The sequence below is a fragment of the Diospyros lotus genome, chromosome 12 (assembly GCF_014633365.1).
Source record: "Diospyros lotus cultivar Yz01 chromosome 12, ASM1463336v1, whole genome shotgun sequence".
Classification (NCBI taxonomy): Eukaryota; Viridiplantae; Streptophyta; class Magnoliopsida; order Ericales; family Ebenaceae; genus Diospyros; species Diospyros lotus.
Genome location: NC_068349.1, coordinates 35493583 through 35510292, shown reverse-complemented (window position 1 = coordinate 35510292; position 16710 = coordinate 35493583). Strand labels below are relative to the sequence as shown.

The 16710-nt window shown below is 38.7% G+C and overlaps 1 protein-coding gene across 3 annotated transcripts; it reads left to right on the top strand.

The window, feature by feature from the left end:
• Window positions 1-667: 667 nt before the first annotated feature.
• LOC127786792 (Golgi SNAP receptor complex member 1-2) lies at window positions 668-15596 on the top strand. Of its 3 annotated transcripts, none has more exons than XM_052314450.1 (6): window positions 668-1088; window positions 12390-12586; window positions 13410-13499; window positions 13574-13645; window positions 15166-15295; window positions 15380-15596. In XM_052314450.1, exons 1-6 carry the CDS (start codon window positions 950-952, stop codon window positions 15475-15477), a joined length of 726 nt encoding a protein of 241 aa, XP_052170410.1. In that variant the 5' UTR covers window positions 668-949; the 3' UTR covers window positions 15478-15596. The 3 variants fall into 3 exon arrangements, with proteins under 3 accessions (XP_052170410.1, XP_052170412.1, XP_052170411.1); XM_052314452.1 differs by having other exon boundaries at window positions 940-1088; window positions 12314-12586; XM_052314451.1 differs by having other exon boundaries at window positions 940-1088; window positions 12297-12586.
• Window positions 15597-16710: the final 1114 nt, after the last annotated feature.

Below are 16710 nucleotides of genomic sequence, written 5' to 3'. Positions count from 1 at the left end.
AGTTAATACTGACTTTTGTATTACATTCACTCGATTGACAAGTTCTATTCAAGTAGATTATAAGATATTTGTTTTTAACACACGGATTTACTCGATTATTTGATCCATTAATAATTAAAGTTTTATATTAATATTTGATCATCAACATCATTATCAAAACATTATTAAAACATTAATGCAACAATGTATTTTAATTTAATTAATTTACTAAATATTTTCTAATGATCAAATTCACATTCCTTAATGTATTAAACTAAACTCATCTCACCTAACATTAGAATATAGCTAAGTGTTTTGATAACATTTCTTATAAAAATTCATCGGGTAGTGTAAATGGTCCGCCGCATGCTTTCGAACACTTGTAATATCGTGAGATTATGAGTTTGATTCCATTTTAATGAGTGATTAAGCAATTACTTGTATCTATCCAAAGGACTATGTCTTGGGGTTTATCTCATGATAAACTTATCTGTACACATAGAGGTAAGGGTCTAGGCAAATCGTGAGTTTTAAAGAGGGTAGAATAGGCTAGGCCGAGGAGAGTATGTGTACTAAAAATTTATTGAGTTTTTTACATTATAAAAAAATATTTATTGTAAAAAAAAAAAATTGAATACAATTTAGAGGCAAGAGATACCGGTACCCTTGGGTTAGCACAGCAAGTCCCCAATTATATACGAAGAGCAGGAACATATCCAAATCTCTCTCTCTCTCTCTCTCAGTTTCTCATGCAGAAAGAGGAGATGATCGCAAGAGGCAGCGCGACAGAAAATTGAAGTTCGATTCCAGCTGAAGCAACAGGGAAGAAAGCCTTTTACACAGAGACATTTATATGTATATAGAATAATTCTGAAATTACATTCACTGAAGAGAAGGAAGATCGGAGAAGAAGACAGCGAGGACGCAGCGAAAAGCGGAAAAGGGTCTGGCCCCCATCTGAGGAGACCCAATGGTGGTGGATCAGAGCATGGAGCTCTTGCAAGAGTCGGGCTGGGAGGAGCTGAGGAAGGACGCTCGCAAGATCGAAGGCGATCTCGACGTCAAGCTCTCTTCTTACGCCAAGCTAGCTTCCTCCTTCAGCCATCGAGGTATACAATAGCTGCAATTTTTCCTTTCTCATTGTTCCGATCTGATTGGATTCGATTGATTAAGTTTAGGGATTTGCAGTTTGGAAATGTTATGTGTTAATGATTGTGATTTAAGTTGTCTTTTAAGGCGAAAGGACTTGTGATTTTGTGAACTGCAAATGGTTGTAGTTAAAATCAAGGTTACCGTCAATGGGTTTGGTTGTGTGTGATTTTGTGGTGTTTGTTGAGGGGATACGCACTCAAATGCTAAGGTTCCAAAATCATGGGATTGAATCATCACCAAACCGTAGCAATGAGAATGACTTCATGAAAATGGTGATTTTGTTCCTTTCGAATTTGTGTTCTAGGGTCAAGGTTCAGGAACCATTCATATCAAGGAAAACAGTTTGGAAAATTGAGCTTCTGTGTTATTGAATATACAATGTACCAAGAAACCCTAGTGCAGGGAGGTCATACCATGTGGCTCCTAATGTAATTCAAGTTTTTGTGAACTTGTGTAGGATCCAACATGAGTGCTAAAATTGCTGTGGTTGGTCAATTGGAATAATATGTTCTTGTGAACTTGTGTATGGCCTACCATGAGCGCTAAAATCACAGTAGTTGGTCAATTGGACTGATATGTTCTTGATTAAGTCAATTAGGCTCAATCTATTAGACCATTAACACATCTCAGTTCTCAACTTCTTAAATTGATTTTGTAGAAATTTGCTGTAGTTGTGCAATCTCAATTACTCGTATGACTACCTCAGCACCTTCTAGTGCACGAAGTGTTTATATTCAGAAGCATTACTCCTAAAAGTCTATTAGCCTGATGCCTTTATTCTTTTTTCTTGCTAAGCGTCTATTGGTCCAATGCCTTAATTATTCGACTTGCATAATTACTCACATGTATGTAGGACGGTTTTTTCTTTTTTCGTTAAGTACAAAAACAATGAGTTTAAGGTTCTCATGCTTGACATGTATTTAAAGTAGACACAGGCACAAAAAACTTCCCATCCACCTATAGATTTGTTGATGCAGAACTATAATTTCATCTCAGTGGAAATTAGTTAGGTATTGCGTAGTTATATATATGTATATATATTCTGTGTTCTAGAATGACATTAAAAATGCCTAAGAAAATATTATGGCTGTGGTTACTCAGTAATTAGGAAATGGGTGTGTTTTGGCATGAAATTTAGATTTGTGAGCTTTCTAATTAAGGAGTTTGTTGATGGCAATCTGGTGACGGTATTTTTCATCAAAACCCTTGATGATTTGAACATGGATGTCCATCTTGTTAGAACAATGCCCCCTTTCAACTTAAAATTCCAGAAGATGTTCAAGTTGTATTCGGAGAAACTTTACAACTATTTTACTTTATCTTTCAAAACCTTTTTAGGATACATTATCATTGTGGGCTAAGCTATTGTTCTTGGTCACAAAAGGAAGTGTAATGGTGAGTGATTCTCTGAATTTCCATCAAAGGAAAATGTTTAATTGCTATCACTTTACTCAGAGTGGGCATTGGGACCTATTTTATGCTTTTGCTTCACTTTTGACCTTGGAATTTGAATGAATTTTCTTTTGAGGTTTTCTGAATTGTTAATTGTTGGCATATTTTTTTAACAGTGACAAGGATAAGAGGATTTTGAAAGGTGGAGGTGTTTAAAAAAGTGTGCTTAAGGTTGCTTTAAGCGCAAATTTAGCATGCGTAGGACTTTTTGTGTGAAGCTCAACAACTTTAGTTGAGCACGATTAAAGCAAGCTTGAGTTGTACTTTTATCTAAGCTTCAACCCGCAAAAAAACATGCTTCAAAAATATTTTTTTTTTTTTACCAAACAATATGAATGGTTGGATTTATTTAAAATTTTGCAATAATATAGCTGTTTGAATGGAAACCTTACTCAAAAAAAGCTGTTTAAGATATGATAAAATCATTCATATATACATTTAAACAAAAAAAAAAAAGGAGGGTAAATTGACCATACATCTCCTGAACTTTGGCTATTTGACATAGACACCCTTGAACTTTAAAATTGGCCCAACTAATCCCTAAACTTTACAAAAATTAGTCATGACACTCCCTTCATTAGGAGTTAAGTAAATTGATTTAAGTAAATTAATTGTATACCTCCTAAACTTTTATTTTTTGTCAAATTAGTCCCTGAACTTTCCCAAAAAGGCCAAGATTGATTTGGCGAAAAATAAATGTGCAAGGGGTGTCCACGCCAAATACCCAAAGTTCAAGGGATGGATGGTCAATTGACTTAACTCTCTTAGTAACAGAGGGGTTGGTGCGGCTAATTTTGTAAAATTTAGGGACTAATTGGGCCAATTTTAAAGTTTAGGGGGGGTATGGTCAATGGAGAGAGGTTATGAATTTGGTAGATGCTACTGTACCAAAATGCTTCTACCATATTAGTCCCAGACTCTTCTGCTGATTCCCTTTTCTAGATTATAGAAGTTTATGGTTTTTTTTACCACGGACTATTATTATTATTAGTATTTCTTTTTTTTTTTGGGTGGGTGGGGGGGTTCCAATGTCAGGCCTTTGAGTCTGACAATGGATTCCTCACCGTTTTGGTGAGATTGGGCTTAGAAATTACAGAGGGATTGAGAAGAAATATAGGGGGAATTAGAAGGACAGAAAGGGTGAAGAAGAACAAAACGAGAGCGAGAGAGAGAGAGAACATTGAGAGAATCTGAATTTGTATATTGATAAAAGATAATTCGATTAAGGCTCAATCAGGCCTTTATAGCGAGTGCAATAGAGGAATCTCCCGTACAATGACCTGGCCTCCCCTTTTCTACCTTCTAGAACAGTTGGTTACAACCACCCAGGTATAATCCTTCCTCAAACTACAGCTACGGCACAACTCCTCATAGCCTAGGTACATGACAATTTCCCCTCCCTTAAGAGTTTTCTTGTCTCAAAAAATGCTGAGGAGCTGGGCAGCACGTGGGAATTGCTTGAGAAGCTCTAGTAAGTACTCCTAGGTGTTGTTATTCGGGTAGAGGCGGGACCACTTGACCAAAACTTGGGTCAGGGGAGCCCCTTGCTAGTATTTGACCAGCCAATTGATTATAGCCATTGGTTCCTCGATAGGATCAGTATCCTTCAGGAAAGAAGGTAAGGATGGACTGGTTGGTTGTGTGTCGACCGACCCCTTGAGCATGGACATGTGAAACAAGGGATCAAAGTGGCAGTGATATGGTAATTGGAGTTGATAGGCAACCTGTCCAAATCTGGCCGTAACAGGGAATGGTCCATAAAACTTGGGATTGAGTTTAGCGACCTGCCCCCTTGAAAAAGCCTTCTGATGGGCGTGCTTCAGCCTTAAGTAGACTTGATCCCCACCTTGAACTCCCTTTCACTCCACCTGCTATCTGCAAACTGCTTCATGCGATTCTTAGCAGTTGCTAATTCCTTCTTGAGGGATTGAAGGACCTAATGTCTCTGTTGGAGGTAAGTATCTACAGCTGCTATCGTGGTTGGCCCAACAGTGGCTGGTAGGAGTGGAGGTTTGTATCCATATATGGCCTTGAAGGGGGACATTTTTATCGAGCTGTGGTGGTAGGAATTGTACCACCATTGGGCCAAAGAGAGCCATTTGTGCCAGCCCTTGGGTTGTAAGAAACAAAGGCAGCGTAGGTAGGTTTTGAGGCATTGGTTATCTCTCTTTGTTTGTCCATTTGTTTGGGGATGATATGCAATGGACATGTGAAGCTTGATTCCCAAAGATTTCAGCAATTCTCTCCACATTAGGCTGGTGAACAACTTGTCCCTGTCATAAACTATATTATGTGGCACTTCATGCAACTTGACCACATAGTCTAGGAAGATCCGGGCCACCTCTTGAGTTGTGAAGGGGTGGGAAAGCCTAAGGAAATGGGCGAACTTCGTGAATTGATCAACTATCACAAGTATGCAGTCCTTTCCTTCAGACCTAGGTAGCCTTTCGATAAAATCATGTAGATGCTACTCCATGCTTGGTCAGGGGTGGCCAATGGTTGCAGTAGCCCCGAAGGTGCTATTATCTTATGCTTGCACCTCTTACACACATCACACACACCATCACAAATTGCTTCATCCAAGGCCAATAGAAAATCTGTTTCACCTTGCGGTAGGTGTTCTACACCCTGAATGCCCTCCTAAAGGGGATCCATGCAAGGATTGCAAAATCCTATTTTTGAGTTGATCACATCTCCCAATTATCAATCTGACTCGGTACCTTAGTAGCCCATTAATGAGTGTGAATCCTTGTTTATTGGAAGGATCGATAGCCAATTGCCCTAACAGTTCTTTAGTCCACTTCAGTGATGGCGGCGCTGATTCTCCTTCTTCAAAACAATGAGATAATGCATCAGCTGCCACATTCTCCTTCCCCTTTTTGTATTGTATGACATAATCCAGCCCCATGAGCTTGGCCATTCCTTTCCTCTGCAATTGCATGTGTAGCTTCTGCTGTAGCAAAAATTTTAAACTCTCATGGTCAATTTTTATGACAAACTGATTTCCCTCGAGGTAAATACTGCCATTTCTCCACAACAGTCAATACGGCCAACGACTCCTTATCATATGTGCTCAAACCTTAGTGCCTAGGGGCTAATGGTTGACTAATGAAAGCCAGCGGTCTGTCCTCCTGCATTAATACAACCTTGATTCCCATGTCACTCGCATTCGTTTCCAGCACAAATGGTTTACTAAAATTTGGTAGGGCCAACTCTAGGACTTCCTCCATCGCTCTTTTCAGCCTCATAAAGGCTTCTTCAGCCTTGGAATCCCAGTGGAAATTCCCCTTTTTTAACAGCTCTGTAAGTGGCTTACTGATTATCCCATAATCCTTCACAGACCTCCTATGGTAGTCTATGAGCCCAAGGAATCCTCTCAATGCTTTTATAAAGGCTGGTCTTGGCTAAGAATTCATGACAGGCCACCTTCTTCGGGTTTGTGCTAACCCCTGAACTGGAGATGATGTGCCTTAGATATTCAACCTGCTGATGTGGTCACCAATCAAGACTCGGCCCAAGGCCGGCCCAATCAAACCGGAATAGTATCACCAAAATAGTAGTGCCATAATGTTATTTTAATACTTCTTAAGTTTTAGAATTCTACTTTATGTTTCTACTTGATTTAGGATTCTACTTCATGTTTCTACTTGATTTAGGATTCTACTTCATGTTTGATTAAGATTTTATTTTTATTAGAATTCTAGTTGACTTTTATTTATGATTTATTTACATTAGAATTCTAGTTGGATTTTGTTTACAAATATTAGATAGATTTGGATTAGTCAAAACACTATAAATATACCTAGAAGTTAGGAGTTATAATCAAGTTTTTCTCAATCAAATTTCAATAACTTATTTGGGTTTTCTTAGCAAAACAGTCTTGTTTTTGCGTCTTCTTGAAAGCCAAGCTTCGGCCATTGGAGTTTATATTTTTATTAGAATTCTAGTTGACTTTTATTTATGATTTATTTACATTAGAATTCTAGTTGGATTTTGTTTACAAATATTAGATAGATTTGGATTAGTCAAAACACTATAAATATACCTAGAAGTTAGGAGTTGTAATCAAGTTTTTCTCAATCAAATTTCAATAACTTATTTGGGTTTTCTTAGCAAAACAGTCTTGTTTTTGCGTCTTCTTGAAAGCCAAGCTTCGGCCAGTGGAGTTTATTCTTTCAAGAGTTTATTTTGGTGTGTTTTCTTCACACTCACGCTACACGCTGCATCAAGTGGTATCAGAGCGGTTCATCAACCAATTAGATGGTCAATCTTGAAGGTAACGGTAGCAACCAGCCTCGTGACGATGATCGGGGGCTGCCCGCGGTTTGGAGAGCAATCGAAAAACAACGGGAATAACTCGTACAATGGAGCAGCAATTGGAGCGAATCCGCAACCAATTGGGCGTTTTACAACAAGTTAAGGATAATCGGAACCGGATTAATGGCGTGAATCAAGCCGGCTACGTTAAACCGAGAAGACCAGCCATTAGTCCTGTCCTCATTAATCCTAGAAGACCAATGATGGATGATAGCGACGATGAGGATGATCTTGTTCGTATGATAGCCAACCCTAGTTGTAAAGGGGTTAGAGGAATGCGCAGCAACACAACCATTGTGGAAACGATGAGTATAAACTAAAGAATGACTTTTCGATGAGTTTGGAGCTTGATTTCAAAGATTATGTTGTCCCAGCAACCTCAACATTTGCAAACTCAGGTCTAATTTATGCTGCTAACATGACAGAAACTCCAAGGTTATTGATTCATATCGGGGTATTTTCTAGTCCCGAGGGCTCAGGCATTGCTTCACAACCCAATGATAGTGGCGTTTCTTTTGATCGACTTGCGACTGTAAAGGAGATGGAGGCTATGGTAACATATTATTCTACAGTTTATTCAAGTTCTGGCATGGTTGAATCGAAGGCAATAGGAACATATTCGCCTTTGCGATTGCAAAAGCAAGATGGTCACAGGGGGTCTCTTTGTGGATAGAAGTGTTGGATCTCCCAGGCTAGTTAACTCGAATAGTACAACTACTTTCGGTATTAACTTGAAATTAGATTCTAAAACTAAGAATGCTGTAGCAGCTACTGCTATAGCTGATCAAGTGCTTAGACCAAAGGAGGATTCAAGTATCAATATTTTAAGTGATGGAGAGACTGTTGATAGTCATGGAATAAGCCTCTATTCGAAACAGTTGCAAAAGAATACTTCTCCAGGTAAGAAAAATCTACAGATGAATTCGAAAGCTGTTGAGGCAGTCAAAATCAAGAAAGCTGATGAAAAGAGAAGGACCTATGATAAAATTTACCATATTAGAAAAGCACTCAAGATGGAATGTTCAACGTTCTCAATCTAACAGTAATAATACAGTGGAGGCAGATGGCAACAAACATGGCGATGATTGGACCAATGCCAATGCAGATATGGCTAAGAAGGGGAGGAATGTCTTTGCTCATGTTCCCTTAGCAGAAAAGTTCGAGCAGTTCAGGAAGGTGTCAAGCAAAGGTTGCACAAATAAGAAGTACAAGGCGACAGCTGACAAGCATAGAAAACACAAGATATTTGAGATTGGAGATAAAGTCATGATATTCTTGAAGAAGGAACAGATTCCAGCTGGACAACAGAACAAGCTCAAGTCAAAGAAGTATGATAAGATTACAAAGAAGATAAATGATAATGCTTATGTTGTGGATTTGCCTAATCATATGGGTATTTCCAAACATTCAATGTGGCTAATCTCTCTTCGTACTTACCGGATGTGGATTTGTCCAAACAGGATCAAAATTCGAGGTTGAATTTTTTCTCAAGTGAAGGTGAATGATGCGGTCACCAATCAAGACTCGGCCCAAGGCTGACCCAACCAAACCGGAATAGTATCACCAAAATAGTAGTGCCATAATGTTATTTTAATACTTCTTAAGTTTTAGAATTCTACTTGATTTAGGATTCTACTTTATGTTTCTACTTGATTTAGGATTCTATTTCATGTTTCTACTTGATTTAGGATTCTACTTCATGTTTGATTAGGATTTTATTTTTATTAAAATTCTAGTTGACTTTTATTTAGGATTTATTTCTATTAGAATTCTAGTTGAATTTTGTTTACAAATATTAGATGGATTTGGATTAGCTAAAACACTATAAATATACCTAGAAGTTAGTAGTTGTAATCAAGTTTTTCTCAATCAAATTTCAACAACTTATTTGGGTTTTCTTAGTAAAACAGTCTTGTTTTTGCGTCTTCTTGAAAGCCAAGTTTCGGCCATTGAAGTTTATTCTTTCAAGGGTTTTTTTTGTGTGTTTTTCTTCACACTCGCGCTACACGTTGTGTCACCTGCCCTTGGGCAAAGACACATTTTGACCTCTTAACATATAATCGGTTGAGCATAAGGACTTGAAAGGTAACTCTTAGGTGCTCAATATGTTTGGAAAAGAATGGGTTGTACACTAGGATATCATCAAAGAACACTAAGATGAAATCTTGGAGGTAAGGGGCAAAGATTTGGTTCATTAGGGCTTGAAATGTGGATGGGGCATTGGTAAGACCAAAGGGCATCACTGTGAATTCAAAATGCCTGTGGTGTGTTCTAAATGCAGTCTTGGGTATGTCCTTAGGTCTCATTCAAATATGATAGTAACCCAATTGAAGGTCTAATTTGGAGAATATTGTGGCATTCTTTAATTCATCTAGTAGGTCATCTATGATGGAAATTGGGAACTTGTTTTTGATTGTCATGGTGTTGAGTTGAAGATAATCAACACAAATCTGCAAGGACTCGTCCTTCTTTTTAACAAGCAATGCATTTGAGGCAAAAGGGCTGAGGTGGATTTTTGAAGCATTTCCTTGACCAATTTCTCAATTTCAGCCTTTTGAATTGGGGGATATCGGTAAGATTGTATGTTGACTGGTTCGGAGTTGGGTTTGAGTGGAATGGTATGGTCAAGGGACCTTGTAGGTGGTAGGGAATTGGGCTCAATGAATAAGTCCTCAAACTCAACTAACAATATGTTAAGAAAATCAAGTTCATGTACCTTTAAGTTGGGTTGAAATGGGCTGTTGACTGTCAACATGAGCTCTCCCCTTTGCTCCTTATCTTCCTCCGAATACTCCATGGCTTGAATAGAGAACAGCTGTGTCACCTGGGACAGCTTGTTCTTGAGTATTTTCTGCAACCTCTTCCCCGTGGTCATCTTGCATGTACCCATTTCCAAGCTGCCTGTCAGTGTCATTTTCTTGCCATCCTTTTTGAAAGTCACCTCCATCTTGTTGAAATCGAAAATTATAGGGCTCACGTTCTTTGTCCAGTCCACTCCCAACACTGTCGCATGCCCCCTAGCTTTAACAGTCTTAAGTCAGCCTTGAACTCTTCTTCTTGCATCTCCCAACGAAACCCAATGCATGCAGATTTGCTGACTACCTGGTTACCATTAGCCATGGTTACGGAAAGGGGATGAATGCTGGTCAATCTACAGCCCACTCCCTTTGTTGTACCTTCATCCAAAAAGCTGTGGGTACTCTCACTATCAATTAAGACCATCAGTTTGCAGTCAGGTCTCCTCCCTTCTACCTTAATTATCTTACTGTTGGCCAGCCCTTTTAGTGCATGCAGAGAAATTTCTCCGTTATCCTCGGTTTCAGATTCCCCTTGAAATACAGGCATCCCCTCTTTAGTTTCCATCTCATCTTCCTCCCCTTCCAGCCAAAGTAGCTGTTTCCTGCCAACGTGCCCTGGGGAATATTTTTCTCCACTGCAGAAGCATAATCCGGCTTGCCTTCTCTGCTCCATCAGTTTTCCCCCATGTGACTGCATGGGGTTAACAGCTGTTGGAGCTGTCCAACCCCTCGAACCTTGGTTAAATTTAGTGATCTCCTTGTTAAATCCTTTCCCTCCTTGCTATTGACCACTCGAATTTATCCCCCTTGCCTGCAGCCTCTGTTTTTTCGTTAGGGCCTCCACTGTTAATTCTTGCAACTTTGCACTTTCAGCTGCTTGCTTAATGGTTTTTGGCTGCAGCATCTTAACCATGGGCCTTAATTCATCGCTCAAGCTGCTAATGAAGCTTGAGACGAAATAAGCCTTGGTTATATGGGGATTGTGATTAATCATCACCGATTTCAACTCTTCAAACCTCAGTTGATAGTCCTGTACTGCCCCCCCTTGCTTTAACTGATTGAATTCCTTGATCATATCCGTCATATTCCTATCACCAAACCTCTCACATAAATCCTCCACGAATTCAGCCCATTGATAGCTCTCCGTTAACTCTCGACCAACCCTGAAACCAAGCATCCCCAATATCATTGAGGTATGTGGCAGCCATAGTCACCTTCTGCTTCTCTTGTACATTGTACAGACTAAACATTCTTTTACACCTCCTTATCCACCATCTCGGGCTAATACCATCAATCAGGGGAATCTCCATTTTTGGTAGAGGAAAATGGGACTGATTTTGGGTAGCCCAAACTCCCTGCTCCCCTTCAAACATATCTTCCCCATTCACTGCCGGTTCTTCCCCCAACTCCGACGTCCCGGCAGCACGATGGGTCTCCCCAAACCCGGTAATATTGGCTCGGACCTCTCCCTAGGAGGAAAGTTAGGGGAGAGTCTTACCAAATTTTGACTGGCAAACATCACCGTGAAGCTTTGTAGTTGCTCCCGAATCTGATTTTCGACTTCTTCTCATAAGCCTCCTATTTGACCTTCGATTTCTGATCGCATCTAGGTGACTGCCACATCCAGCTTCCTCTCCAATCCACCCATTGAATTTTCCAGTTTCCGGTCCAGCGAAATAATCGCTTCATGATTCCGGTTGGTCCCAACCTCCAACTGTTCTACTTTTCTTTGTAGGTTGGTGACAATGGTGCCGAACTGCTGCAGCTGGGTCTCAAAATTTCTCATCCTTGTTCTGTCCGCCATATGTTGAAGTCGGCGGAAGCTTGTCGGTCGAGGGTGGTGCTCTGATACCAATATTATTAGACCTCTGAGTTTGACAATGGATTCCTCACCGTTTCAGTGAGATTGGGCTTAGAAATTACAAAGGGATTGAGAAGAAATATAGGGGGAATTAGAAGAACAGAACAAGAGAGAGAGAGAGAGTCTGAATTCGTATATTGATAAAAGATAATTCGGTTAAGGCTCAATCAGGCCTTTATACCAAGTACAATAGAGGAATCTCCAGTACAATGACCTGGCCTCCCCTTTTCTACCTTCTAGAACAGTTGGCTACAACCAACCAGGTACAATCCTTCCTCAGCCTACAGCTACGGTACAACCCCTCAGCCTAGGCACACAACATCCAGTTCTTATATATATACACACACACACTTTATAAGTAATGATATAGCACCAAAATAACTGCAGAAGGGCATCCAAACCCTATACAAGATTCCTAAACATGCTAGTTATAATGACATATCATCCACAAAGCTCAGGAGAGGCTCAGGAAGCAAAAAGGGATCCTCCCAAATTCATGAGGAAATGGTAATGAGAATGGTTACATTAAGGTGAGGAAACTAACTGTTCTTTTGTAAAATGTAAGCAAAAGCATTCGCTTTCTGTTATATGCCTTCAGCTTTTTTTATTGAATTAACTAGGTCATCTGTTGGATGATAATTATACTTGCAACCTGACGATGGTTTTAGTTTCTATGTTAAATATTATCCAACTTGTATGCCAACTGGAGTAATCATCTTGTTGTGTGAAACATGCAGTTTTTGGATTTTTACAGGGTCACGCAGTTCCCAGATTTGAATTTTGAGTAGTTGGTTTGCACACCCTTCCTTTTCTGATGATCATGTGTTCAGGTTATGTGGATGGGGGGTCACCAACTGTTGGGTCCAGCAGGTCTTGGAAGTCCATGGAAATGGAAATTCAATCCTTGCTTGAGAAGTTACTAGATATAAATGATGCTATGAGCCGGTGTGCCACATCTGCTACTCCTACTACTTCAGTTACCCAAAAACTTGCAAGGCATCGAGACATACTTCATGAATTAACCCAGGTGTCTTTCTATTCCATGTAATCCTTCTCTAATATTTTTAATTTTTATTTTATTATTTGTGTGTGTATGTGTGTGGAAGGAGAGTGTTATGCTGATATTTATCAATCTGTTTATTCATTATCAATCCAAAGAATACCATATACATTTTGTCTGGTCCATGTGAAGCATGCCATGTATGCGGTAATTTAGTCTGAACTTCCCATGACAGCTATTTATTTCAAGGAAAGTAATGAGATGCAAATCTAGGCATTTGGGAGGATAGGGTGAAAGAGGAAGCTGTCTTTAAGCTAAAAGGAAAATACCAAATTGTCTCGAAATGCAAGTGCAATTTACGATTGCATGTTTGGATCTTGCATGGAACTGTGCGAAGGTTGTTTCATGATTATAGCAACCATTTTTTGTGAAAATACTACCTTTAAGAACAGTTTTCAGTGAAATTATAGTTTATAAGAATGTGGGTAATGGCCTTTGGTTCCAAAAAATAGCAGGAGATGGAGACACGTACCTTATAATTCCTGTTTCAGAAAGTTAAGTTTGTATTTAATCTGGTATGCGTAGGTTTTTTGCTGCACTGCTTATTTTCTAAAGCTTTTTCTTTTGCATAAAATCATTATAGCTTTTAATAGTAAATCTAGTTATTGATTTTTATAGCTGGTTCTTAGTGCATCTTGTCAAGAGATAACTAGTTGTGCCTATTAGACGATCCCATGTTGTTGCCTATGCATGTACCTCTATTGCTGCTTTAAGAGGCAATTTTTCCTCTTTGTTAAAGATTTGGCTTATGGCTTCTGGCTGTTCGCTGAATGTCATGTGCTTCTTTTAGGAATTTAGACGAATAAAGGGAAACATAAGCTCAATGAGAGAACACGTGGAGCTTCTCGGCTCTGTTAGAGATGATATCAGTGAGTACAAGGTAAGAAAGCTTGAAATATCAATTTCCAATTATTACTTGGATTATTTTCTTAGAGGTAAGTTCTAATGATGCAGGCATCTGGGAGTACGTCACCGAGAGTGCAATTACTACGGGAGAGGGCCGCTATACATGGGAGCATATCTCATGTAAGACTTCACTTGTACTTGGTCCATGCGTAAAATACTTCCATAGTTTCTCATGAACACAATCTTCATCGAGCATTTTGAGGATAACTTCTTTGAAAATGCTGATTCTGGTAGCTATTTCCTATCATAAGGAGACAGTCTGCGATTTGTTTGAAATATACAAAGATCCATTCAGGCATATGGTACAAACTCTTAAAATTTTTGGCTTAATTGTCAGATCCTGGTGGCACTGACAAAGATCAATGCGAATTGTTTGCTTAGCCTATACATAACTTATAAAAAAAGCCCTACTTTTGCAGCAATGGTAATTGTATTTTTGTTTCAATGGAGAGAACTAAAATGCTCATAAGCAGATTTCACGTGTCCAGGAAATGCAAAATCTCTAAAGTTGAAAATTATATTTGAGACGCTTTTTGCTGCTTAAAGATGTATTGCAAAATATCCGAAATCAATGCACTGATCCCAGTTCTGGTATATGTATTGCGAAGTCTAAAATCTGGATGTCATCTGGTGAACTGAAGATAAAACAGTTTTGTAATACTCTCAAGTTGAACTCTATGCAGAATTATGGTTTGCATACGGTTCAGTACATTTTGTTGCTGTCCATCTGGAGTGTCTTTATCCTCACATTGTGCTTTGCTAATTTTGTTCACCTTCTTCTTGCTTAACTGAGCTCTGGTTTTTCTTGACATTTATATGGATCTTCTATCCATTTGTACTTAAAATTACCTAATTCCTTTGTCTTTTGGAGTTGGTTGCACTGTATATTTTTCCTCTTTTCATTGTAGTTAGTAGGACAGATGTTAATTTTATAAACATTCAAGTCAGTTGCTTAATACTCCTGTATGCAGTACTTTCTTTGCTTTCATAGTGGGCCAGTATAACAACAATCACAACCCTTAATCCCGCTAGGTGGGGTCAGCTACCAAAATTCCAGACCTCTTGCCATCTCTATCCATGGACACATTTTTTGTAAGCCCATTAAAGAAATTCAACTTTTACAATGCAAAACTGAATCCTTCAATGGTTAGCCTTTTAATACTCAATTGCTAGATTTATGAGACCATACAACGGATGGCATTGCATTTAGTGCTACACTGTATGATATTCTTGAGAAAGTTGGATCTCTTTATGTTTCATATAGATTGAAAGCCAAGTTGTAGTAAGTGGTTCCTTCCAGGATGTGGCTACTATGAAAGTAATTTCTTTGGTATGAGCAATACTAGAGAGGCTTTCCTTCTCTTGCTCCTCCCACAATTATTTTATCAGATGTTAATGCATTGCCGCATCATTGAATAGTCTGATGACATATATCTGGCTTGTTATATGAACAGGGTTGGAGCTCTGGGTTTTAAAGCAAAATTGAAAAGAAAGAAGAGAAGAGAGTAGTTAATTAAGTTTTCGGTTGAGTGGGATCAGATTATTTGGTTTGCTTGACCATGAAAATGTTTAGTAGACAAATTTCTGCAAGAAGTTTGTTTGACCTCGTTATACCATTTTTTGGTTAAACTAATCTGCAGATAGATGAAGTCATTGGGCAGGCTCAATCAACAAGGGCAGCATTAGGGTCACAAAGGTCTTTATTTGGTGATGTTCAGGGAAAGGTGAAGTCACTCAGTGACAAGTTTCCGGTCATTCGAGGCCTACTTGGTACTGTCTTCAAGCCGTCTGTTCTACCTAGACCTTGCCTTCAAAGATTACTTTTCTCACCTATTTTTTTTCTGTTTCTTTCAGCTTCTATTAGAAGAAAGAAATCAAGAGACACTCTCATCCTGTCTGCTGTCATCGCGGCGTGCACGTTGTTTCTTATCATCTATTGGTTTTCCAAGTAACTAAACAAAGCTGTTGACTTTTTTTCAAGGGATTTTGCATCTGTAATTTTTGTAGAACAAATCAAAGTTCACTACTTAAAAGCTCATTGCTCAAACAAACTTGTCATTTCTGCTCTCAAGTTGTTTCTCTTTCAAGCTTCCAGCAATTTATTGGTAGTGCAATTGCCATACTGAATAGAAAACAAAGGTTTAAAAGAGGCCATTCGATTCAATTCGATTCGAGTAGGAAATTCGAATATGATGCACCATGTGTGGAACCATTTTAGGCTGGTGCATTTGATTGCGAAGAACAGCTGGGATTTCACTTGTTATGATCCCATTGTTTGTACTCATCTAGGTGTGATCCATGGATGTGTTTAAGGGCTTAGAGTGCCTGTCATCTAGGTTACAAGTCTTTTTAAGTTATTTTGGTGTGTGTTACATCTTTCTTTCATTACCCGCAAACTATGTGCACTGGACAAGTATACACGATGGTTTTGGCCAGACAGACGTTTGATTCCACTTGTCACGATTAGAACTCTCTCTCACTGTTAGTTGTGATGTCTACTTCGTAAACCCAATATCTCTGTGACACCTTGGCAATGAGCTGAGTTGGGTCAGTCCAACTTTGTTTGCGTCAACATTTTGTACAAAAACCAGCAGGTTGTTTCCATTTGGGGCTGTGTTTGGCCTGTGGGAAAGGGACGAGAAAGAGATGGAAAATGCTCGATGAGGAAAAAAAGGAGGGGGGGGGGGGGGGGGGGGGGGGTAAAGTTTAATAATTTTCTGGCGTTTGATCACACATGAAGCAATTGGAGACAAAGCTGGAAGGATACAAATTTTGGGTACCAATTTACTACTGTGTACAAAATTTGGTCACATCAGATGTTCCACCCAAAAAGGATACATGATTATCAACATCTAGTGTCTATTCAATCATGATATATATATATATATATACTCGCCACTGTATAATTATTATATATACATATGTTTTAAATAAAAATATTATTTAGATATTTAAGTTTGACATTTGTGGTGTTATTTTATATTATGTGTCATGTTAATGCAAATGTATAAAACATTAATGTAAAGTATTAATAAAAGTGTTAAATTTAAATATCCCAACAACATTTTCATATTTCAAACAAAGAGAAGTTTGAAATGTGACTATGTTTATATTGTTTTATTTTAATGTTGGGATCGTTCAAAAAAAGCAATAAAAATATCCAAGTCTTATTAGTTCTGTTTTGT